Source organism: Schistosoma haematobium, chromosome 1, assembly GCF_000699445.3.
Source record: "Schistosoma haematobium chromosome 1, whole genome shotgun sequence".
In the NCBI taxonomy this organism is placed as follows: domain Eukaryota; kingdom Metazoa; phylum Platyhelminthes; class Trematoda; order Strigeidida; family Schistosomatidae; genus Schistosoma; species Schistosoma haematobium.
In genome coordinates, this window is record NC_067196.1 from 26,536,164 (window position 1) to 26,561,952 (window position 25,789).

Below are 25,789 nucleotides of genomic sequence, written 5' to 3' on the forward strand. Positions count from 1 at the left end.
AATATTAAAACAAGCACTGGTACAGTTGGTTATAAGAATAATTGTTTCTATTAAACCAGTTGTGTTCTCGTGATAAATGTGAGTCACTACACTATCATTAAACAGGACCCTTAGAAGTTCCCTTATAGCATCTTTCTTAAGTTCAGTAAGACTCAGGCATATACGCGCTCGTACTAGAGCATGAATTGAATCTAAGCATGTGCTCCAGAACGAGCGACAGTCTTCTATCGAGCCCCTCCATCGGTGGCTGATAGCGATGTGATTTATTTGGGTCCAACGTTGGGACGAATTAGTGGGTCGCCATGTTAAAAGATGTTTTTCCTTATGCTTAAAATTAGTATTTGCAAGGAACAGGCGGTTATCTGAGCATAGCTGCAATAGACGGTCGCCATTATCTGTTCTTTGAGCCACAGAATTCTTTACGACACTTATGACGCCGCATATAAAGAGTGAGGGATTAGTGGGACGCTTTAATGTCACTGTATCTGACTCCAGTTGGATTTTATGCTTTCCTCGTATATTTCATCGACTTGAATCGCGTAAGTAAGTGACGGAATCAAATAAGTCAAATACGAGAGTGGAGTTTGAATGCATATATTTCACACAATCGTCCACTGGAAAAGACAATCAGAGCCACAACTTTATCATTCTGATGATCTTTCCTGGTCATACTCCAGATTTCAAACCTTTCCACGTGATCTGTCAAAGATTCGGAATTTGAATATATATCCAATTGTTCTATCACGTGTATAACAATAAGTATTCGAATCACTGTACCAACTAAGGATTCCCAAAATAGTGAAACTTAAGGCAAATAGAACTCAGTGAGCAGAAATCAACGTATTGTATTTGAAATTCGTAATCAGCGAGTATTCAAGTACAAAAAAATAATCAGTTCATACAAGTACCACACACCTGTGATAAAAAAGAGTAAGTAGTTTGCTTCTGACTTAAAACTCCTAAATACACTAGGTAAAAGTGTTAGTTTGGTTATAGAAGAGGGATGTTGACAGAATTTCATAGAAACAGCAGAATATTGGTATTTTGTTAATTTTGGGTACTAAATAATTTTACAAATCTGTTTTAAGATATTTTGTTTTTTCAAGTCATGGGTTTTAGTTACTCAGGTTATGTAAACTGTTACACCAATAGAAGTCTACTTTACTAGCGCGTTGTTTGTCCATTGGCGTTAAAGGTGGTCAGATTATGCCACACAAGCTACCTTTTCGTGTCGTCTATGTTTCAAGTCAAGACGAACACTTCCCTGCCACAGAACTAAATCATCACCATCCAGGAACTAAAGGATGGATTTCTACTCGCTTTTGTTCTTACCCTCAACAGCTTATTTTATCTTTGGAAGCCAAAGCTAGTTTTCGCAAAATACAGTTACTTTGCCATCAATATTTAATTGGTTTGTTCGTAGAACTAACTTAATACTGTTATTTTAGCGTCAAAGATTGAGTTTTTCGTCGGAGATACGCCGGACGATGAAATGGAACATTTTAAAAACGCCAGGTATACTAGACTTGGGTAAATCAATCTACACATAGTTCGTTTGTATCCTATATTTTAGATATGTAGCGCTATCAGACAATCAGGCGACAGAGTACAAAGCAAGGGAATTAAAGTCGGTTCATATTGACGCCTCCGGCTCATATATTCAACTGTTTCTCTATAAAAACCATCCGAATAACTTAAACTTATACAGTCAGGTACATCAAAATGTCTGGATTCGTTATTTCTGTAGGTTGGGATTGTCGCTATAAATCTGATCGGCGATTTTATCGATAAGAACGGGCGGTCGGATTCTGATGATTCCCCAGTAGGTCTTTTCAGGTATGTTATTCTGTTCTAAGTAAGTGGTAAAGGTCAGCAGATTAGCATACAATAAATATATTGCTCTTAAAGTAATGTCATACTTTCTGCTTAGTTATGCGTGAACCTTCCACCTATATGTTCTTACATCGGTTTATGTTGTAACAAACAATGTAATACATAAAGCATTTGATTCCTAATTAATACTCCCAAAAATATCTTCTCCATTCTCTTTGGTACAAAGACATTCAAATTTACTTAAATTAACCTGTGAATTATTGGGTGGATTTTTTCAAAACTAAATTATTGATTTAGAGAAAGTACCTTGACAGATTCTACTGATTCATACGTTGTTGTTTTATGTGATTGTAGTTATTATCCTTTGTTTTCATCGTCTTATGCTGCGTTTATGCAAATATATAAAACTCCAACTTGTTTAGCACGTTACTCTTTTTTTGTCTTAGTGTATGTTATTTGTTAAAAGTAAACGAACTGAAAAGACTAGATAACTAAAAGCATAGAAATATTAAAACAACACATATAAGCGAGATGTGTCGTGTATTTTAGTATGATTTAATGTTGATATACAGTTACTACTGAACTATTTAATTTAGTAGCGATGGATGAATCGTCTCTTAACCCTGATGAACCGCTTAGCCTGAGTCAGTTGCGACGAAAAAGTTTGTCTCACATGTTTGAAATACTTGAAATTTTATGTCATGTTACAAACCATATGCACTGTTTAAACCAAAGGCGCTTGGTGGATGATATTGTCATTTTTGAATAATTTAAAGACATGAGTTTGGTTGACCGGAATTCGCTTTTAGTACACTACGTTAATAGCGTCTTTATTCATAATTTTTTGTTGAGGTTAGGTTCGTCAGGATATAGTTGGTGGCGGTCAGTTTTTTGTATGGTGTCGTGGGCCTGTTATTTATCTGTCTATTGATGACTCAAAACCATATGAGACATTAGACAGTTCACGCAAATAAGTTAATTGAAATGATCTGTGGTTTAGGATCACACCAGTGGCTATCGCATAGCTTTTTGTCTGTATTTCAAGTCGATTAAAAGATGGATAAATCTTTCCTAATTGTTATATTTTAAAAGATCATAAACCAGCTTCATCGCTCTGTTTACATTTTTAAATTTAGTAGTTGACATGTTGGAATAAGTTTCTTATGATTGTTGCTTCGTTTGGTTCGATACTGCAACCTTGTATTCAATTCTGTTAAGTAATGTGCATATTGTATGGTACTTGAACAGAACGTCCATTTTGAAACCACTCCACGTAATATCGCCTATGTATTCCTTCAGAATATTATAGCTCCTCTAGTAAAGTAATCTGTTCACACAATGATTTTGTCCTTAAATGACTGTGCATACAAATCGCTACCATTAATGATAGCGAACTCAAAAAGTTTTCATCAATATATAATAGCTTATGAGAATTTGTATTTTCAGCACCTTTTTAGGAAATATTAAATGTATTCCAATGCTTGTTTGTATAACTTCTTCATTGTAATTTTTGCTAAATGTTGATAAATCAAAATGTATAGAAGTACGTGTTCCTCGAGAAAAATTAATTTAAATCGGTTGTCGGAGTATGCGATTAACACAGACTTTATTGAATAAACTTTTATGTTATTGAGTTGTATAGGCATTTCACTGAATATACATACGCATTTATTCACTTTAAAATGGTGTCGGTCAGTCACTATCAACGTGAGGCCTGACACAGGCCTTCCTTAGTTCAAGTTGCCACATCGCACGTCGGAAGAGTGAGTGGAAATCAACACAACATAAAGCATGAAATGCTAATAAAATGTAAAGTTTCGTGTGCTAGAAATTTACGTTTTTAGTAGTAAAATGAATCAAGACAATGTTTTCAGACTTTCCTAGCGCATTCCTGGTCTAGATCATGTATATTACTTGGCTGTAATATTACTAAAATGCTTTATTAGTTCTTCCCAATAACTTTGTAAGATGTCTGAAATGATAGGTTTTATAATTAACCTTGTAGAAGGGACAAATAGTATATTGATAACATGCTTTTGAGTGAATTGTTCAGTTACGCATTTGTCATTTAAATATGCAAAGATCCAAAGTTATAACAATTATAAAAAGGCATATAGTGTGTCCATCGCATCAATAATTAGTGAATTTTGTTCCAAATAAGTAACTAGATCATGATCTACCTTATTAATCTTTGTGAAATATAACAAAATTTATAGATAAAATATTCTTTATTTGATTCGAATCCTCGGTAATTCAATATTTTCTTGTGACGTCACTCAGCAATCTGAATTTGTTTTATTCTGTATTGTCTAAATAGATGCACTTCAATATATAGGTGTACCTGCATTTTCCGTAAGATATAAATAAAATTTCCCCCATTAGATGTGTTGTTTGTAAATTTCAAAATCATGAAACCGAATTTCCTCCAAACTTTCAACGTCCAGTTTACTCCAAACATTTAAAAGCTTCTAATATGATCTTATTCGTTGTTATTGATATAATAGGCAAGGACTGAAGCCTAACAGTCAGGTCTTTATTGGAGTGAGTGACATAAAACTAGTTTTCTCGATTTATATATAAAATCTAGTTCTGTGTATTTTTCCATTGACAGTTCGTATATAACCCTGTTGTTTTATCAGGTCAAACTCCCATTCTACTTGGAAACTGTTTTATTTTCTGTTATCTATTCGATTGAGTTCTTAGTCTGTAATCCGGTGTCATGAGTAACCATCTCTTGACCACTTCGTATCATTACGTTTATTGGCTTTAATAATCAAAAACCTGACTATTGATCAACTCATAAAATCCCACTGCATTACAGTTGTATTAACCACTTAAGTCATCATTACCTTCATAACGTGTTTACACTTACAAATGTTTAATTGTGAAATAACACGCTCTATTAATCGATGATCATTTATTTTCAGACAACTTATCTGGGTTTAGTCCTTAATTCCATATATTTTTACAGAAGTTGTCCTTCATTTTTAAATTGACTTATAAGTACTATAGTGATTTTTCAATTTTCGATTTTTCCCTATTTACTCATCTATTTTTATTTGTCTAGGCCAGATTACATACCTCCCACTGAAGACTTAGCGTTTGATATGTATCAAGATCCCGAAGTTGCTAACATAATAAGAAGGTTAGAAAAACAAAAACGTCTAGCTGTTAAGGGTATGTGCCTCATTTTTCATCAGATTTTTATTATACTTGAATTCGTGTGCCGATGTAAGCTAGACCACCATTGAGTCCTAGTGAGAAGCCGTGACTATTGGAGTCCAATGTGTTTCGGGTAGAGACAGGTATCTACCTTAGACAATGGATGAATCGTTGTGCAGCCATTCATGGATAGATAGAATTTAGACATTAACAGTTCATTAACAGTTCAGTGGTTTAGAGGTTAAGCGTTAGCGTGCAGGACCGAAGGTCATGGGTTCGAGTCGTGAATGCACGCCGCTGAGGAGTCCCGTACTGGGACAAAACGGTCGTCTGGTGCTTCCAGGTTTCCAATGGCAGTCCAGCTTACATTGACTCATGAATTCAACTATTAAAATTACTACAATCTCCTCAAACCGCATTCTGATCAGATTTCCATTATTTAAGAATAATATGTTATGTAAAGACTGGTTAGATAACATATCGAAATTGTAAAGAAATATTGAGTTATAAGTTGTTAAATTTCATTGTAGAAAATCAATGATCGTTGATTAATATTTTGGTAATTATTATTAATTTCGAGCTACATTGTTTGACTGAGTTCATTTCTGTAGCTTTTAAAATATTTCTAATTTACATGAATTAAATAATACTAAGCTATTTTTAGTGCAGATATATTTGTATTTGTTTTCGTTCAGCTTCTGAAAAGTATTTAATGACCTTAAAGAAGATAGTTGACTGTTTTAGAATTCTTACTAGAAAACAGTTTATCTCAAGTGACTTTTTTTCACGATGATTCAGGTATATAATCGAAGTTTATTCTTTTCAATGGCTTCTTATCATGTTCTACAGTTACGCATGAAAATTAATATTACAAAGGAATAACTAAATTTAAAGAAAATACATTCGTTAAAAATTAGAGTACCTTAATTTATGATTGTTGGTTGAAATAAAATAAAACTGTTAACTTTGAAAAAATCAGGTGTGATGTTAAGCCGACTGAAATTATGAGAGATTAATCTGAATGTATATTTATAGAACCTAATGAGGAGTTATTGAAACGAATATTTTTTGTCCGTATAACTGTGTTTTTAATATATCTTGGGAGTTTTTAAACAATTATAATTTGCAGTATAGGGTTGTAGATATTTTTGAATTTCACTGAAATAATGAACCGATCACCATCATTGGAAACCTGAAAGTGAGACAGGAAGTCCTGGGCTTCGAGTTCCAGGTGCGACATCGTGGATGTGCACTGCCTAGAAGTCCCAAACTAGAACAAAACGGCCTCTCAATGCTTCCAGGTTTCCAACGGTGGTATAACATTGACTGGTTCTTGGTTTCAATGAAATTATAATTTGACTGTCCAACTTACTTTTTATTATTCAAGGTAGCTGCTATTCGACTGGATAAACTATTCCATATTACCTGTGTAATAGATCAAACTTTGTTTATCAAGTTTACTTGAAAAGTGAGTTTAGGTATCAAGTTCTGTACTGCAGTGAATCATAGTGATCTCTACTAAGAACTGAGAGGCCAATGTGAAAGAAATTCGATAAATCATTTAAACGATTAAATCTACTCAACATGTTCTACATTCTCCGGAATTGATCTAATTGGAGAGGAAATAAAACCCATTTTATTACAATAAGACTCGGTTAATAATCAGCTCTTTGAAGTTTTTTGTTTCATAGGTATCACGTGTTTGTTTAGATGAAGGAAAAAAGACTAACTATATATTTTATTCAACTTTTATTTCAGTTATTGTGAGTTAGGGTTGAAATAATAAATTGATCTATGTAATTTCAAAACAACAAACTTTATTCAAAACCCCCTTGAATCTTTACAGTTTCACTTTGTCTTCTTACAATTTATCGATATTTTTTGAATTCGGCAACAGCACTAAAGTTACGCATACACGATGATATGAAAAATTGGAAAATAAATCATGTAGTTGATTATTGTTATGTTGTATCTATTTGTTTGGATAATTCTTCATATATCATCCGTTAAATATTCAATCTGTTAATCGACGTAATCCACTACATTCAATCAATGTTAACATTCAAAAAATCGGTTTAGGTTTCCAACAATTGTTTATGTTTCCTCTATTTTTTACAATTAATTTTTAGCTGAACGCTTTGACCAAGCTCAAGGTATACGAGATGCTATAACTCAACTACATCAGGTATGTGTGATTTTAAACTTGAGTTTATACATTAACATAGCAATTGTTGAACAAATTTTTAACTTAGTGTATTTAAATTAAAGTCTTCTGGCTTGTTAATTGCCAGCTACTTAATAGTTGATATTTTAAACTGAGCGTATAATTTTATAGATAAGGAAAGGTTCAGACATAAATTGTTTGCTTGGTAAACGAATTAGTTGCATAATTTACTTTTGTTTCATTATCTTTCAGGTCGGTGAACGTCTCGGTAGATTAGCACTTGAAAAACAACAAGCTGTTGAGGAAGAAAACTATGAACAAGCTAAGTTAAAAAAGAATCAAATAACTGAAATGCGTAATAACTTATATCGAGATATTGATTTAATGAAATTGTTGTCTAGTAATACTTCAACAGAACAACGTGAACAACTTTATGGTCGATCGGATAACCAGTTTCCTGATACGGTAAGAAAACTGAACTGAAGATTACATAATTCTAGTTGTGTAAATTTATTCATTTACTACTATTATTATTGTTCTTAGTATGGGGTTGTGGAGCTTGTTGAAGGTTATTGAGATCACTAATCGATCTTTGAAAATCCGGAAGGACTGGACAGTCGTTTCATTCTAGTACGGCATTTCTCAGCGGTTTGCGTCCACGGCTTCCTGATTGGAAATCGAACCCAAGATCTGTCTCACATGCGAACGTATAACCGCTAGATCACTGAACCGGAATTCGGTGGCGTACAAGTCTTATTATTATTAATACTATTATTATTAATGTCTCCTACATCATTAACGATAGATCTTCGGACTCTGTTTCTATCTTTTCACTGACTCAATACATTCTAGTTAAATTTTCCTCTTTTCCATGTATTTTAAATGAGAATGGCATAACCTAAGATGATGAAGTGGTCACAAGTACACCAGGATTTCTGTCCATGATTCCACTCAATTATGCTAACGAAATATCAGAATAAAGCTTGCGATAGCTATTAATGAGGGCTCAACTAGGATATTCTAATGAATAAAATTCAATAACAGACTTATAGTTGTCTCGCAATAATAAATCAAAAGAAGCTCTGCAGTTAGAATTACATAAAAACACTATCAGAAGATCATCTGTTAGATACTCCTCCAAAACTATACACACTAATTCACCAAAAGAATAAACATCCATGTTTTATTCATATTTCCGATAGCGACTAGCATTGGGGTGTGCAGTGTGTGTTTTATCACGTTTTCAATCTCTTCAACAGGATGCATCCAGCTGACGAGTCTCACATGGTATAAAATTTGCGTTCTGGATTGCTTTGTTATTTGCTGAAGCAACCCATCATATAGAACCAGAAAATGACCAAATTCATTTACCAAAACAAATAACAAGAAGATGTAAACCGTAGTAAATAATAATAATGACTATCCATGTTATATATATATATATATATATATATATATATATATATATATATATATATATTCTTCCCTCGTCTCTTCGCAGTAGTTGTAAGTTCTTGTATGCCCTTGTTTTCTTATTTCAGAATAATGACCGGAACAAAAGTAAGTGTTGATGTTTATAAAAGTATTTGTGTTTATGTGTATGTGGTTACCTTTGCTCACTTTTGTGTCAAAGTTCAGCTCGTCCAGTTGTATCCAAGCTGTTCATTTTATTGCGTTCTGCCCCTCAGATATGGAGATCTTCGTAATTCAGTCAACCACGAGAAGAAATATAAAGGGTGACAGTAGGCAGCCTTGTCTGACACCGGTCCTCACTTGGAATGCATCCGGCAGCTGTCATCCATGCACGACTTTGCAGTGTAGTCAGTCGTATGAGTTCCAGATGATATTAACGATCTTCTCAGGTACACTGTAGTGTTGAAGGAGGTCCCGTAAGGTCCTCCTATTCACATTGTCAAACGTCTTCCCACAGACAAGGAAGTTAGTGTACAGTGACGAATCCCATCCAATTGATTAGTCAACGATAATCCATAGTGTCGCTATTTGGTCTTTTCACGACCGATCCTTACGGAATCCAGCCTGCTGATCTGGAAGTTTGGCGTCTACTGAATCTTTCATCTGGTTCAGCAACACTCTGTTGAAAACGTTTCCCGGTGCCGATAGTAGTTTGATGCCTGTGTAGTTCTCACATTGTTTTAGATCTCCTTTCTTGATGAGATCTTGATGAGATATCCTTCTTTGCAGTCTGTTAGCGGCACTTGTTCCTCCTCACAAATCTTCCTGAATAGAACGTGGAGCATGATTGCAGTTACTTCTGTCTGATTTCAGTGCTTCAGTTGGTATATTGTCAGTTCCTGCTGCTTTCCCACTCTTGATCAGTTTGATGGCTATCCTGATTTTTGCGATCGTTGATGGAGTGACAGCCATAGGAAGATCTGCAGGTGCTACTTCGATGTTTGGTGGATTCAATGGAGTTGGTCTATTCGAAGGTTCTTCAAAGCGTTCCACCCATCTGTTCCTCTGTCTTTGAATCTCGGTGATTGGCTTGCCTTTTTTGTGTCTCTTGTTTAATAGGAAGGTTGAAATACTTACAAATAAATAATCACATTCTTGTCTGTTGTGCGAGCCAGCGGTTATCTGGACTCAGTAGGTTGGTAGATAATGGGCTAGATGATTAAAGAGAAAGGTAATGTATTCAAGTGTCAATGTGAAAATGAACTCAAGGATAGAGGCAAGTCTTTTTGATGGAGTTTTGTTCTCTGAGCTGGATGGTTTGGTCCTGGGACTTTCATCGTTCTTCTGAACGACATCATCAGCAAAAACTTCAGATAGAAGTTTGTGCTCAGAGAACAAAACTCCATCAAAATCATCCACCTGAGCTACAAATCTCTACCATACAGGTAGGTCTAACTGACAAGTCCCCAATAGGGTGAAATACACTTCTATACAGTTGCCCATTGCTCTTAAATGATGCCTCGAATGAGATCAATCGGCAATGAATAAAACCAGCTGATTAAAGCAATCTTCAGAAAAGCTTCTTAACTAAAAAGAACATGAGTTAACTAGTGGAATATGAGTGCCAAAAACAGAAGAGAGTAAATTGATTAGTTTGCCTACAAATATACGGATTTCTCGTGAATTTTCAGCATTTTTATTTGGTGATTATCATAGTTGAATTTATCTGTTTTCTTTTATTAGTCAATGTTTATCAAAGTTATCTTTCGGAACTTGTTTACTGTCTGACTTATTCCCATCATATATTTGATATTGTGATCGCTGAAAATGATAAGACTTTATCATTCTATACTCATACACAGTACTGGAAGTGTAAATTCAAATGTAATAAAACAATATATGATACTACCAAGAAATACATATTTAAAAACGAAGAATATTTGAGCGAACAATTGTTTTCAATAACTTCATCATCAGGCTCTACAGTTATAAGTCCATAATTATAATATTTTACAAAGGCCAAGAATAAGGCATGTATTAGTGAATTTGACAATGTTATGTGTTAAAAATGGTGAACGTACATATTTCACTGATTGAAGTTATGAGTCAATGGAAGCTAGACCACCATGGAAAACCTGGAAGCACTGGACGGTCGTTTCGTCCTAGTATGGGACTCCTCAGATCCATCCACGATCCCGCACCCCGCGAGATTCGAGTGATAGGCCCTGGGTTCGAATCTCGCGGGGTGCGGGATCGTGGATGCGCACTTCTGAGGAGTCCCATACTAGGACGAAACGACCGTCCAGTGCTTCCAGGTTTTCCATGGTGGTCTAGCTTCCATTGACTCATGATTCCAATCAGTGAACTTTCTAAAATCTCCACAAAACCTCTTCTGAAAATGCATATTTGTTCTTCATAACATATGAATTTGTTTTATTTATCTGAAGTCAATCTTACTGTTCGTAAATGAAGAAACTCTTTGAAACGTTATGATATGACGACATTAATTTATCATACGTATTAACGAAGCATCAAAGTAAACAGAATGAGAACGTTAATATTGCTATTATTATTATTCTCATTATTATACTCAGAGATGGATGGTAACTAGCAGTGGGATTCAGAACACGCGTTTTGTTCTATTTGGGATTTGTCAGCCGGATGCACATGCATCCTGGAGTTGATGTTCGCTCTGGGATTCAAACCCAGTACCGTTTGCTGGTACGTTCAGCTGAGGAATTCCGAATAGGATGAATTGCGTATCCCGAATTCCACTGCTAGACATCATCCATCTCTGCTTATAATGCACATATGCCAATAAGAAACTGATTACTTGCAAACCTAAACGTCAATGAGAAGATTCAAACAACCTATACAAGATGCATTATTATTATTATTATTATTATTATTATTATCGTTGCCACTAAGGAACTGAAAATGTAGTTGTTGAGACTTTGACAATTAATTAGGAACGTCATAGAAATCAGATAAAAATTAACAATCGTGAAAATTAATTCCGTAATAAATTTCGATATATTTCGGAAATGAAGCTCGGTATTACCAGTAAGGGATGCAAACAGAATAAGTAGATTAGAGGTAAGAGTTTGACAAAGTAAAAGAGAAAGTGTGGTGTGAGAAAATTTGAATTTAAGACTTTAATAAGAGAAGAGGTTGAATAACTTTCTTTAGTAAAAATTATTCTAGCTTCCCTAAATCTATGCTGAAATACTTGGAAAAGCAAAAGAAACGGAACGGCTGTGAATAAAATCTCACGAAAAGTAGTACACTTATCTACTTTGTATTACTAAAGCTTTCATCATACGTATAGGAAAGCCAGCACTATGTATAGTAACGGAAATTACTCAGCTTGTTGTTCTACTGTGGTCTTAATTTCCACTCTTCCTTATCGATCATTACCTGTTTCCTAGACTATGAAATTCTTAATGTGAATAATTCTATGCTCTTGATAATGACTGGCGAAACTATTAACACATACAGTAAATGAAACATATGCCATTCATACTCCTAGTTACTGTCAAACGTCATATAACAGACTTATTCTTTTCATTGACCAATTAGTAAGCTGTTTGTGCAAGTTTACAGGTAGATTGTTTTTACTAATTCAAATGTCAATCATATTTCGTGCTAATAAATTTTTTCTTAGTTAAAGATGCATAATTATGTGTTACCTTTATCATTGTTTCTATTTACCGATAAAGTCTGTCAAATAGGATAAGAAAAATTAATATTTTATTATTAAATAGAAGCCTAATTTATTATTATGCTTCTCTATAAAACATACCAAACATTAAAAAAGCTTGTAAATCAACAAATTATAGTAGATATTTATTATATAGGAACAGGTAGTTAATAGAGTTACTAATTTTCAAAGTCCCCTAGAATAAATATATTCACAAATTGTTTTATATTTATCCTTTCTTTTACCAGTAAATCCAATACAACCAATACATTTTCAAAGTTTATTAATAAGTGATGATCTAAACGAAAATAGGCGTAGTAATGGGTCATATACTGTTAATAACAACAATGGCAATAATAATAATCAAGATGTTGATTACTTTCCATTTCGTCGTGCTTATCCTTCAAATGATCCTGATGAACGTCCTTTACCAGCTCTTAAAAATAAGCATAGAAGTAATAGTCCAATAGTAGATCCAGCTGATGAAGAGCATTATACATCGGAACTACCAGTCCCAGTGCTTCATGAACAATCTTTTGAGAATTTCAACCATTCTGAACATATGCCACCACTTGATGCAGTTGAAGCTATTCAAAGAGACATTGATATTTATGAAGATGAACAAACGATGAAATACTTAGAACAAGCAGCTCATGATCGCATGGTCGATGGTAGAGAAAATTTTCAGCATAGTATTATTGATCTTCCTGAGCCAATGAGCGAAACCAATCGACGTCAGGCTGGTGTAGCTATTGATGTTGTAGGCATTAACCTTGTAAGAATCATTTATGATTTATTAATAATATTGTTTTTTTTTTTTAAAACAATCTCGAATATATATTTTGTACAGTTAACTGATTATATATAATTTTTAAAAAGTACATTAAGATAACAATCTAAATTGCATGTTTCAAATGATTTATTTAATTGTTTTATTTACTAGTCTTTTGAATTCTATATGAGTATAATCAAAAAAATAACAAGAGGTTAATAATATTTGTATGCTCATATGGTAGGTTATGTGTTTTATTGTAACGATCATGTTCATTTTGTCATGAAATTTTCATAAGAGAGTGGGTTGTGGGATCAGAGTAATTCTTTATTTTATCATAGGATCACTGGAAATTGATCAATATTTATGTTTATTACATCGAAGTAAGTGGAAATAGGTTAATAGTACATTCTTATTTGGTTGCTCTAAATATATATAGTTACTAATTAATTGTAATACGAAGGCAAAACATAACTTACGTGGTAACATAGTGTTTGTACTTGAGAATCACTAAATATCATTTCAGTCAACTTATTTGTTTTCCGTGATTTGTTTACTATGTCTTAAGAAGAGCGGTTGTTTAATACAGCTTCAACTATTTTTCTATTGTACACGGGAAGCTGACTGAAGAAGTAAATGAAAACAAATATATTGTTTTTTTACAATTAAAATTTTTCTTAATTTCTACCTGATCTGAGTTTGGCAAATCTTATCTTTACTGTCCATACAATAAAATTTGTTTTACTACTGGGTAAACATTCTAAGTTTCTATTAAAATCAATACTTGATTGGGGTGAGGTGAACTTTAATAGACCATCATCCATACACAACAGAAGCATTGTGTATCGTCTTGATTATGAAAACAGTAATTGTACCCAGACACTTTCTTTTTCACCATTTTGATTTCCCTTTACACAGTTAGTTGAATCTAGGTTTGTAAGTGTTTACCTGACTCGCCGCCTCATTTTTTCTACTCTCGCTAATACTGTTATTACTTATTCTATTCGGGCATCCTGCTGTGGTGATGTAATATAGCGACTTGAACCGATGTACATATGTGCCAGGTTCTATGTTGCCTTATGTCAGGTTTACTGAGATTGATATTATCTGCATACACTATATCATTATGACACTATTTCTTACTCCTAAAATTTTGGATTTTTAGATGATGATTAGAGAATCGATTTTACTTAAAACTTTTAAAACTCTATTCTACATAAAATCCTGTAACTGATGGTGAATGATATTATTATTGTTATATGCTAAAATCTTTGTGTTTGTTAGTGACACTGTGGGAAATAAATAGTCGTTTTTCATTTTATTCATATGTAATAAAAGTCTGACGAAACAATCTGTTTATTACGTGCTTTTCAACAATATAGTACTGTGTTGTTTTTCCTTAGATTAATTGATTTTCGAATTTCATGCTTAACTGTATCCTTTCTCTTGAATATTGACTTCAAAATATCATTGTACTTTTCTATCAGTGAGAATAGTTTATGTTATTTTGTTATTGTTGATATTTTGAAAGTTAAGTGAATCAGTTGATTTATGTATTGATAAGTGTTGATATGTAATACTCTATAAAATGAAGGTTTTCGTTATTTTTACAAATCAGTTACCTTCTTTCATGTTTTTCTTTCTTTCAAAATGATTAATTTCATTTGTTCAATCGAAAAAAATTTGTTGTTAAATGGTACATTTTAAGTGATAATGTTTTGTTGTATTGTGGTGATGTATGAAGTTTCTGTCATAAAGTTCTGTGAAAAGATTTTTCTAGAAACATATTATGAACTCAGACAGCTGGTTAGTGTTTAACTCATAAATTATTTTATTATATATATCACACTTGATGGCGAAACTCTGGACGATGTAGAATCCTTCGCGTACCTGAGAAGCATCATCTATGAACAAGGAGGATCAGATGCAGAAATAAAGGCGAGGATAGGCAAAGCAAAGGCCGCATTCCTATAGTAGAAGAACATACGGAACTCAAAACAACTTTCAAACAATATCAAAGTGAGAATCTTCAATACAAACGTCAAGGCAGTTCTACTGTACGGAGCTGAAACTTAGAGAACTACTACAACCATTATCAAGAAGGTGCAAGTACTTATAAATAGTTGTCTACGCAAGATATTCAACATTCATTGGCCGGATACCATCAGTAACAGCCTTCTGTGGGAGAGAACAAACCAGCTTCCAGCTGAGGAAGAAATTAGGAAAAGACGATGGAAATGGATAAAACATGCATTACGAAAATCATCAAACTGTATCACGAGACAAGCCCTAACTTGGAATCCTGAAGGAAAGCGGAAAAGAGGAAGGTCAAAGAACACATTACGTTGGGAAATAGAAACGGATATGAAAAGAATGAATAACAACTGGAAGGAGCTGGAAAGGATTGCCTAGGACAGGGTTGGATGGAGAATGCTAGTGAGCGGCCTATGCTCCTTCACGAGGAGTAACAGGAGTAAATTTAAGTTGATATATATATATATATAATTCAATTTATTTAAGGTGACTACATAATACGAAGTTGTTCTGAATACATTTACATTGTTTCTTTACAGGTTACAAAAGCATATAGCAAATCATGGGTTTTTCGTGAAAAAGCTCTGTTTGAATTAGAACAGCGTGTAACTGCACCGAAACTTCCTCCTCCTGTATCACTTCCTGATACAGCACATCCTGATCCAAAAGCTGAAATTCGATCGACTACATTTCTTTTACGTCGTGCATTAAATGATCAAGTAGGAATAAAAAATTTTTCTTTTAAAGTTCTGTAAATATGATTGTGTTTAGATATTAATTCACCTCCAAAAATTAGAATATTTTTAATACATTCATTTATACATGTATCCAAACAGTCAATTATGTATGATACATTTTTTCTCATATTCTTTCTTCTCCCCTCTCCAGGTTTTGTCAATATTTCGTTTAGCCACAAAATTCGTCAAACCGACAATTGTGAATTTTGCTGATAGATATGGTATTCCACGACCTGATTTATATTATTGCATGGATAAATTAACTCCAGTAATTTTTCAACGAACTGGTGATACTTCATCACGTGTTAGGGAGATAGCTAAACAACAAATTTTAGATATGGCACAATGGCCACAGGTTATTCATTCCATATTATTATTATTATTATTATTATTACTATTATTATTATTATTATTATTAATTTCTTATTAAAGAGATTACTTTATAACAGCGTTTTAGTTTCATATGCAGCAAAATTTTTCATAGTATTCAGTGTAATTATCGTATCAACAATGTATACTTATCATAGAAATTATCTGCCTTAGTCATATATAAAAATTTTAAAATGTTATTACTTGTTAAGAAACTGTTTACCAAAATATTTGAGCTAAGCTTTCATTACGGAGTGATATCGACAAAATAGTCATTGAAAACCCAGCGAACAATGTACACACCATTATCCCTCTAGGGATCTAACGTTGAACCTTTTAGGTTTCCTAGTATGATAATTTTGGCTTATTGAATTGTAGTACAACGATCCACATTTTCAAATTCAACCAACATTATAGTATGTTGACCATCCGACACCATTGAAGATAATGGTCGGAATCCTAACATGATTAACGTTCATTTGTCAAACCATATCACTAGAAATACAGGAAATCATTTCGAAGTTGGTCGCTAATAAGAAAATGATTAGTTGTGAAGCACATGAGATAACTGTGGAATACTTGCTTTGACTCAGAAGATATCAATTGGTAATGTAAACTAATTTCAAATTAAACAATCTTTCCAAACCTTTTTTAATAAGCAAAATGTTAAATGTTTGATTATTTGTAGATAATAATAATTTATTTATTTATTGACAAAATTGTGGAGTTTTTATCTTGCGGAGACATTAAGTTCAACTAAGTATTTTATTTCTATCATTGTAGATGAAGCAAAATACAACATTTTGGAATGAATTAGTTCGACCCTTTTCTCCTGTAACATTAGATCGTTTAGCTTTAAGTCGAATTGAACTAGCGACAGAATTATACGCCAGTCGTGGTGTAGATCCTGTTTTTTGTAATGAACATGGACATGTCAATCAGGGAAGTTTTACTTTAGAGGCATTAACTATATTCACTGCAAAATGTTTAGACCATCGATCAAACGAAGTGAGTTTCTGCTAAACATTTATTGTATTGCCGGCTAAATTTTATTGTATTCTATTTTAGCAAAGATTGTATGCCATCAGAAACATGTTGCTGCAAACTTAGTGTTTACATTTTCTAAGTTTTACTTTTTCCTGTATTTGCATATTTTTATACTGTTAGGAGCAATGAAGCTTAATTTTGCACAAAAGTTGTTGCTTTATGTTTACCGTTTAATAGCGGTAAACATAAGAACGATTCATTTTATCCTTATCAGTAAATCTTCACAAAAAGAAACATTTTAAAAAGATGTTTTTGATAGCTAAAATACCCTACTTTTGATTTGTAATGTTTTTTAAAGGTTCGTGAAGCTGCTGAAAATCTTATAGTTGCTCTTTATCGTTCTGAAGATCGAGCTACTGTTCGTAGACTTATACCTTTAGATGATGTGAATTCCAATCGACATCCTTTATATAGAAGACTACTTGGAAAATTTGATCGGATTGACGGAAGATATGATCCACCATTGAATGATCGACCACCTGCGATTAAAGCTTCAGTCAAACAAAGAGAAGTTGAAGCACTTCAGGTATCAACATTTCGGAAAAAAACTAATTTCTTCATATTCACGGTCTTTATGATAATTGTTTTTTCCTGTTTATCATAGCTTTCTGAATCTGGTTGTTTATATATATTCACGGACGGAAGGCATTTGAGTTATGTTTGAGATCAACTCTGAATTATCACGCCCTAAATATAGTTCCCGTGCTTAATGATAGAATATTCATTGTGTCTTTACATGATTTGTTTCAACTTGATAAAAATCATTTCTCTGTGAATGGAGCATGTTTTGGGCTTCTTTGTTTCTCAATGCCTCGAAGAATAATATCTCATACCAACTCTCAATCACGAACCCATTGTGAACTCCATACATTGTCGCGATTATTTTAAGTACACACGTGTTTCTACTTGTAATTTTTAAGTAGTTTAATCTCTTATTCATAATTGTTCAAGCAATGCTTCAGTCTTTATGCATAGTTTAACGCATTGAGGATGGACCACATATTTTAGCACAGTATAAAGAAGATTGTTAAAATGAAACGTCCATTAATTTGTCTCAAAAAGGCTGTATGAATGTGGTGCAAATATAGTAATTGAATCTTACACTTGTTGGCAGAACATGCTGACGAAGACACTCGTGGAGAATATGCAATTGTTCTTGAGTGGAAGCCTGCCTTTTGGCGAAATTCTCCCATTCTCGAGCAACGTGAAGCGTACTACGTTCATATGATTTTGAGAAATGAATACTGATATACAGATTAAAGACTATGAAATGCATCAGATAAACTTTTAGTAGACTCTGAGAAAACTTATACGCGCTATCGAACGCAGCGAATTACCCTGACTCAGATATTTAGCTTTCTTATAGTGTTGCAATATTCTCAGTTCAACCAGCTTTAACAAACAGATGTGTTTTGAAAGTTCTTGTGCTACCAGACATTTCTATTACATCAGACTTCTTGTGAGGTTTTTATAATTAACTATATTGCATTGTTTGACTTTAGGCAGACGTTCAACAACTCCGTGCTATAGTCGAACATGGGAATCGTGGTCATTTGACTACCCACAAGCCTAATTCACGTGTATCACGTACTGTACCTTCGCAAAATTATGATAGAAAATCTGCTTCAAGATTAAAGAATAATGATCGTAAATCTGCAAATAACTCACAACATGGGCCTCCATCTGTATCACCGAATCGTCAGAATCATACATCTAATCAACATGGTTCACGAATTACAAAAAGTGACAATCCAAACAGAAATTCTTCAACTGCTAACATTCAATTGGAAATAAATTCACAACAACATACTGAAGAAGCAGAATTTTTACTTAGTTTAGACAAGACATGTATATTTTGTGGAGAACAAAATGATTCGTTTACAGAGGAAGGATTAGATATACATTATTGGAAAAGTTGTCCAATGCTTCATCGTTGTCCTAATTGTAAACAGGCATGTTGTCACACTTGTCTTTGTTTTATATATTGCATGTTTACAGAAGTATTTCACTCAGGTAATCTGAGTATCGGTACACTAATTCACTAACCAAAATAGCTTTTTTTAGATATAATTATAATTTTAACTTTAGACTAAGTAATTAGACGGTGTAGCGATAAAATCCTCTCTTGAACTACTTATGCCTATTTACTTTATGGGATTTTCAGAAGATATTAGTTTACTTCTGATAAACGACGAGTTTCATGTTAACCAGCCTCTAAGGAATGTGATGAATACTGCTCTTCGTGTTCTCTCTTTCGAAATGAGCTCACGAAAATTGTATACCCTGTCTGAGCAAAATTTAATGAAATGATATATCGAGTTCGATTACATAATATCTCACCAATTCAGGTCAGTTGGTATCTTTTGGATAATCATTCAAAACTTTAATGTAAAACCCGGCATACGAAATTGAAACCATTATTATTCATTACACAGAAATATGTTCAAAATCTATTTTGCCACTAGTTTTTAACGTTTTCTTTTAAAAATTCTGTTTGCCATCAAATGATTTCACATCGTCTTATACTGAATGTGATGTTTGATATGTAGCCGATGAGTATTCGGAAATATTTTCATTTCTGCTGTTGAGGATGGACCTGGGAGACATGGGATCACATCCACTAGGGAGCATAAGTTCCCTTAAAATTCCAGATACAACTTATTTACAAGTGCCAAGAAGCACAAAACCTAGGTTCAGGATTTCCTATCGATTACCTCAAACCACCTGATATTTCAACATATCGCACGCAATGTCGAGTCACTTAAACTAGTAGCCATATTGCAAATTGATTCATAGAATCCGATTGCCACTAAAAAACCGGACAAATATAGTGCTAGTCACTACTCAGTGATCAGTCAGTCGCAGTTTTTTGTAAATTCTTATTTCAAGAAAGCAATAAGCTCGTCAAATCAGACCAACTTCATGATTGTGGATAAGCAAAGTGCTTACTTCCACTTGAAGTAACCAGTGATGATGCTGTCCTGAGCAATCAAAGCTCCACAATTAAACCATCCAGCCAGATAACCAAATATTACCAATCACCATCTAGTTAAAAAAATATCAAAAAATGACGTTTACTCACACAAATTTGACCCACCTTGTTACAATATCTTATTGAACCGATGTAACTATTAGAATAGACGGGATGATTGGAGTGATAAACTCCTAAATGAATGAAACTTCTCTTGTCAGAAGACAAAAAGACTGTTTACCTTATAGTTTATAGATTAAGAAATTAGATTTTTTTTACGAATCTCTCTCCATTTTCGTCCCTTTCACCCGGTCCATGTCGTCCTATGGTATTTTCTTACCCAGTTTTGTTCATTCCGACCTCGGCGTTTAGGCTTTTCATCAGGACGGTCAGGTCGTTTCCTGAGCACTTCACTATGATCCATTACAGCCTCTTGTTAAACCGGTCTTTATTGTCGTCATCGCTATGATTGGTAGGTGCATAACTTTGGATAACATCCATTATGATTCCCTCCTTCATTGTTTTGAAAAATGCTTGAATGATCCTGGATCCATGAGACAGCATCAGAGCAACTCTCTATGTGTGTGAAGCATTTTCTTCGTTTTGACCAGAGTACGGCTTGGGTCTAATGTGTTTCACTTATTCTGAGCACCTCCAATTTGTATCTCCTTATTCCCGTACCTATTTGATTGGCCCTTCCGGTTTCTCACATTGTTCGAACATTCCATGTACCTATGTTAATTGTTGTTGTCGTTGTTAGAAGAGGCATAGGCCTCATAACTTCCGAAGAATCTCGGTTTCTACCATGAGGTGTCATAGTTCTTCTGAATGGAGATTCTTCAACTCTGAGGGCACAGTTTAAATGGTTTAAATTGTTTATTTTGGTTAGCTTCTTTTCAGCCGGGTTGTTTTCTACGAGATCGGGTTGCTAACCCTATGCTCAACCCTCTTCTTTTACCCTGACTTGGGACTTGGAGTAACCCTAGAAGAGCTACAGGCGGAGGTATTATGAAATTAAAACTGATAATTATATACAGAAAACACTTAAGCATAATAATATCATTTCTCAGATAATGGATGATAAAATGGAATCTACAAAGTAATCAGTGAAACTGCACTTCTACTCACTGTATCCCATATAAGTTAGACAAATTATTAATTTACTGACATAATTTTAGAAGTGATGAAATACTAGTTTTTCATTTATAACATAAATATCAGTTGACTTATGTATTGTATTTTCTACCGATGTGATATACAAACCGTTCTAAGTTTGCTTAGGCGGTAGCGACAATAAACCGCTACCTGATGACCGATGGGTTATGTAAATAGGCTATTTGTTATAGCAATACAAATTATTTATGTTGTCACTAAACTTATTATTTATATCATCCTATGCTATTAATATTTTAATGTTGTCTAAATATATTATACGTGCAAACCAAAATAGGTCTTCAGGTTTGGGAATAAGAATATTTCAATTTAAACTACTGATTAAATATATTTACCTAGTTAGCTGATCATGTGTACCAGTAATATCAACCCGTTCAACTTGTTACATATTTATAGGTAGTTGAAATAGCTGGTTTAACGGATCATTTACTTAAAGAATGTGAAGCTTGTACACCAGGACAGTATGTTCGCTGTTCTAAATGTTCAGAAGCTGTATTAAAAACACATTTAAGCAATCATCACTGTTTACCTATCAAATTATCATCTGGACTACGCTGTCCACTTTGTCATCATGATTTACCAAATTTACCAGATTCAGTTGCTCCTGGTGGTCCAGAAGATGTTTGGAAAGCTCATTTATTAGGTTCATCCAATAGTACTATTCAAATGCCTCAATGTACAGAGAATCCAAGAAGTTTACAAAGTCAACAACAGAAATATAATGGCCATTCCACAAAAAATACCAGTACTTCAGAAGCTAGTGAGTAGTTTTTGAGGTTTTAACATCTTTTTTAGTTAGCGATTTGAGGCATAATTTTGATTGCAAGCTGAGTTATTGAAAGTTTAAGTTGAATTCCTGTAGTTTTTTGTGGGAAGTCGTGATTAGTGTTGATAGTTATCAATAAATATAGTTAGATAACGGGGAAGTGTATCACAGATTGACTACATTTGGAGATGTTAATCATACAGTTTTCAACTTTGTTGTCTAAATATAACTTGGCAAGGTCTTGAGCTTAGTCCAGTATGATATCGTTCGTGTTCACTGATGAAAAGTACGCCTATTTACTCTACTTATTAAACTTCGACGTTAAAAAGGAAGTTACATTTGCAAAGATAGATGTTCGTCATTTGGTGTGAAACATGGATAATCTGTCTTCAGACCACAAGTTTATGTAATTGTACGCAGATTTGAAGTGAGAAAAAGCCAGTGATCACAAATTTAGATGAAAATTCTTGTTAACTTTGATTTGGGCGGCTTGATAGTATCATCGGTCTCCACATAAAACGTATAATTCTAAGCTAACTACACAAATATTTTTATTTCGTAAACAAGTCAATTTATTTTAAATCTTTATGTTTACTAATACTTAAACGATTGTTATTTTGAAGTGAATCACTCGTGTTGTAGGCTCTAAATCCGATCCAAAATAATTGAAACAGTAGGTATAAAGGACTGTATTTACACAGAGACCAGTTATATCTTTGTTTCAAATGGTAGAATATGCAATTTGAAAGGTATTTGATTCATAATAATATATATTGACATAAATATATATTTTTGATTGAAGTCATGGATCGATCGATGTCAGATCACTTTTGAAAATGTAGAAGCACTGGACGGCTGTCTCGTCCTAGCATGGGACTCATCAGTAGTGCGCATTCACGATCCCGCACGCGGGATTCGAACCCAGTTTAATTCTCTTTTTTTACAGTAACTAGTTCACTTCTTTTTAGAGGTTAATATTTGTGAATATATTTATAGAATCACAGTTATTTTACAAGCAATAGTTTTGTTGTAGACTACGATTCGATTGTTTATCATTGGACAACTTATTTTCAATCAAATCGACATTGTTATCTACTTTAATCTTCTCTGTGTCACTTCCCTCTGTATTTAGATAAAACGAAAAGTGGAATACCTCGACCGTTAAATGTAAACAAAGTTCGTCCGGTCTAACTAACTTGTACTTTATTTGCCATAGTTTTTTTGTTTTGTTTCTTTTCCCAAAAGAAAAAAAATCATTTTCTTTCTACCAGTTACAATTTTATTGTTCCAGTCTCTTTCTAAATAGAATTTTTTCAATCATGTACTATTCTATCCATCTATATATTCTTGGCTCACAAGTGGATTTCTTATCCATGAATAGGGGTAGTCGTGTAAAGGTGGTTAACTTTAATTTACTTTCAATATATGAAGGAGGACATTAATGTATATGAAAAATAGAAGACGAATAATTAACTCCATTTTGTTTTTGGCGAATACAAGCAATTTATATAAAGTTTGTAAATTGGTCAGTCTTATTTTCTCATCTGAATCAGTAATTCATTTTCATTAAATGAAGTTTTGTGTATGTTGGTTCAAAGCTTCATTCTTTCATCATTTCATGCTTGTATACAGTGTTGTTATAATCTTATAAATAATATACTTTTGTTTAAAAGAAAATATTTGTCAAATAACTTATTGTTTAGATGAATTACAGTTGTTCACACTACTGTTAATAATAATGTGCCTGTTATTAACTCTAAAATTTGGTTTACGATGTAACACTGGTACTGTCATAACCGGTATATCTGTGTGTTTGCTGAAGTGTTCGTTTATTATACTTTACAATTCTTATTTTTTATCATTCAGTATCATCAGCATTTAAAAAAACAGTATTGATTGTTTTGGTTTTTTCGTCTAAATGGGCTATTTTAAAAACAATAAACCAATCTCAATCATGCTAGTTTCATCAGCCCTGGTGGGTTGATTTCTGACGAGATCTCGGCATATATTCAGAAAACACAATTGATCTTTGTCATTTTTTGTTGGTTCTGGCGTAGACAAGACTTATCTTACTCTATGGCTGTGAAACAGTCTTTCAAAGTACAATGGCTGCCTAGGCTATAGGTTTTTGGCCATAGATATATTTTAAGGATACCTCGCGTCTGTTGGATAGGTTGAGTAAACGTCGACGAACAATCTTGACTGTTGTAAGAGTTACTTAGAAGAAACCTAGTGGTGATCAGACCATAATTTAGCGCCAGTTCACAAAGCCATTGACTGTTGATCTAACCATATTGCTAAATGCAGACTATCTCGTGGGTTCCGTGAAATAGTCGCGATCAGTATTGATAAGGCGTACAATCGGTTACAACGAAACAGATGCATTTAGTCTCTGTTTCTGTAAGTCTTCATTTCCGGTATACCTCAATGTTTCATCATTCTGTCTTTTTGAACCATATTTTTAATGTATAGTCCTCACTATCATTACTACTAACTTATTCCGACTCCTTAATGTTCATCTTGTTGATCACATTTCAGCCTTGTTGTATGGTTCGGTAACTTGGGCCAAAGCACATTTGTACCAGGTTCCATACTGATGATGATTGGCTGACCACAAATCATTGATAAGCTAGCTAAGGATTAACCTAGCGAATTGCTATAACCTTATTCTGTACGACTTAATCAAGCCATGTGATCTAGTATCACTTCGTCAAGTAATTCGTTTATTTTGTTAAAACCTGTTTGAGCAACTCATCTACACTTTTAAATGCATCAGTGAACTTTTCTACTATAATCGTTTGATGAAAAACAAGTTGTTTTGAGTTTATACAAAGACACTACCTGAATATGAGGAATATAAATAAACGTACAAGGTGTGGTTCGAACAAATTTAGAACTAAATGTTAAAAAGATTTAACAATAAACAGACAGTACTTTGCATTAAACTCCAGTTACTGAATTTTTAAGGCTTAGATGAGAATATTGTGTTGGTAACTTATTGCACTTATCTTCTTTTAACACAGATTTAGTACTTTCGATTAATTTTGATATGTTTTAATAGTACTAATTTTTTTGATAGTACACTGAAATCGCAACATAGCTAATAGTTCAAGAATTGGGACAGTGGTTATAGTATCATTGAAAGTTTGGTAGAAATAACTGAGTAAATTTTAAACAGGAACATTAAGATCGTAGGACAATGGCTCATGGATATTTTTATGAAAATTGAAAGTTGTCTTTGTAATTTCGACTGGTAATGAATAAATATGTGGTCAAATAGTAAATGTTCCTTGAATTAAAATATATCTGAAATCGGAAACAAATATTTAAATGTCCTTGTTTCTCCAATTTTATGTAAAAGTCCTTTCATTGAGATGTATGTACCAGCTTGCCCAGGGAAGAGTTGGATGGAGAATACTGGTGGGCGGCCTATGCGCCTCCATGAGGGGCAACAGGCGCAAGTTACTGATTGATTACATCTAGCTGGGCATGCTTCCATTTTGTCCGACAAATACTCGAAATGTGATCATGAGAACTTTAACAAGTTTATGGGATTTTCTTTTAAGTGAGTCTCGTTTATAGAAATACACGTCCCATCTACATTTATTTTACTCAAAAAATTCTTGAAAATCCTCAGACATTAGGCAG

General features: G+C 33.5%; 1 protein-coding gene across 1 annotated transcript; it reads left to right on the forward strand.

The window, feature by feature from the left end:
• The first annotated feature begins 1,168 nt into the window (after positions 1-1,168).
• MS3_00006305 (uncharacterized protein) lies at positions 1,169-24,351 on the forward strand. Its single transcript, XM_051214434.1, has 16 exons — positions 1,169-1,411; positions 1,449-1,530; positions 1,574-1,712; positions 1,748-1,836; positions 4,901-5,010; positions 7,125-7,180; positions 7,412-7,624; positions 8,701-8,719; positions 12,521-13,047; positions 15,618-15,797; positions 15,967-16,170; positions 16,968-17,192; positions 17,530-17,757; positions 18,734-19,187; positions 21,776-22,135; positions 23,274-24,351. The coding sequence occupies exons 1-16, from the start codon at positions 1,207-1,209 to the stop codon at positions 23,330-23,332; spliced, it is 3,150 nt and encodes a 1,049-aa protein (XP_051073568.1). The 5' UTR covers positions 1,169-1,206; the 3' UTR covers positions 23,333-24,351.
• Positions 24,352-25,789: the final 1,438 nt, after the last annotated feature.

What these genes read in the sequence shown, in the direction of transcription:
- MS3_00006305 (XM_051214434.1), top strand. Translation starts at nt 1,207, where the DNA reads ATGCCACACAAGCTACCTTTTCGTGTCGTCTATGTTTCAAGTCAAGAC. An exon ending in ATGTTGTAGGCATTAACCTT is followed by an intron (nt 13,048 to 15,617) that starts GTAAGAATCATT and finishes GTTTCTTTACAG; the next exon opens with GTTACAAAAGCATATAGCAA. An exon ending in TACCAGTACTTCAGAAGCTA is followed by an intron (nt 22,136 to 23,273) that starts GTGAGTAGTTTT and finishes CTCTGTATTTAG; the next exon opens with ATAAAACGAAAAGTGGAATA.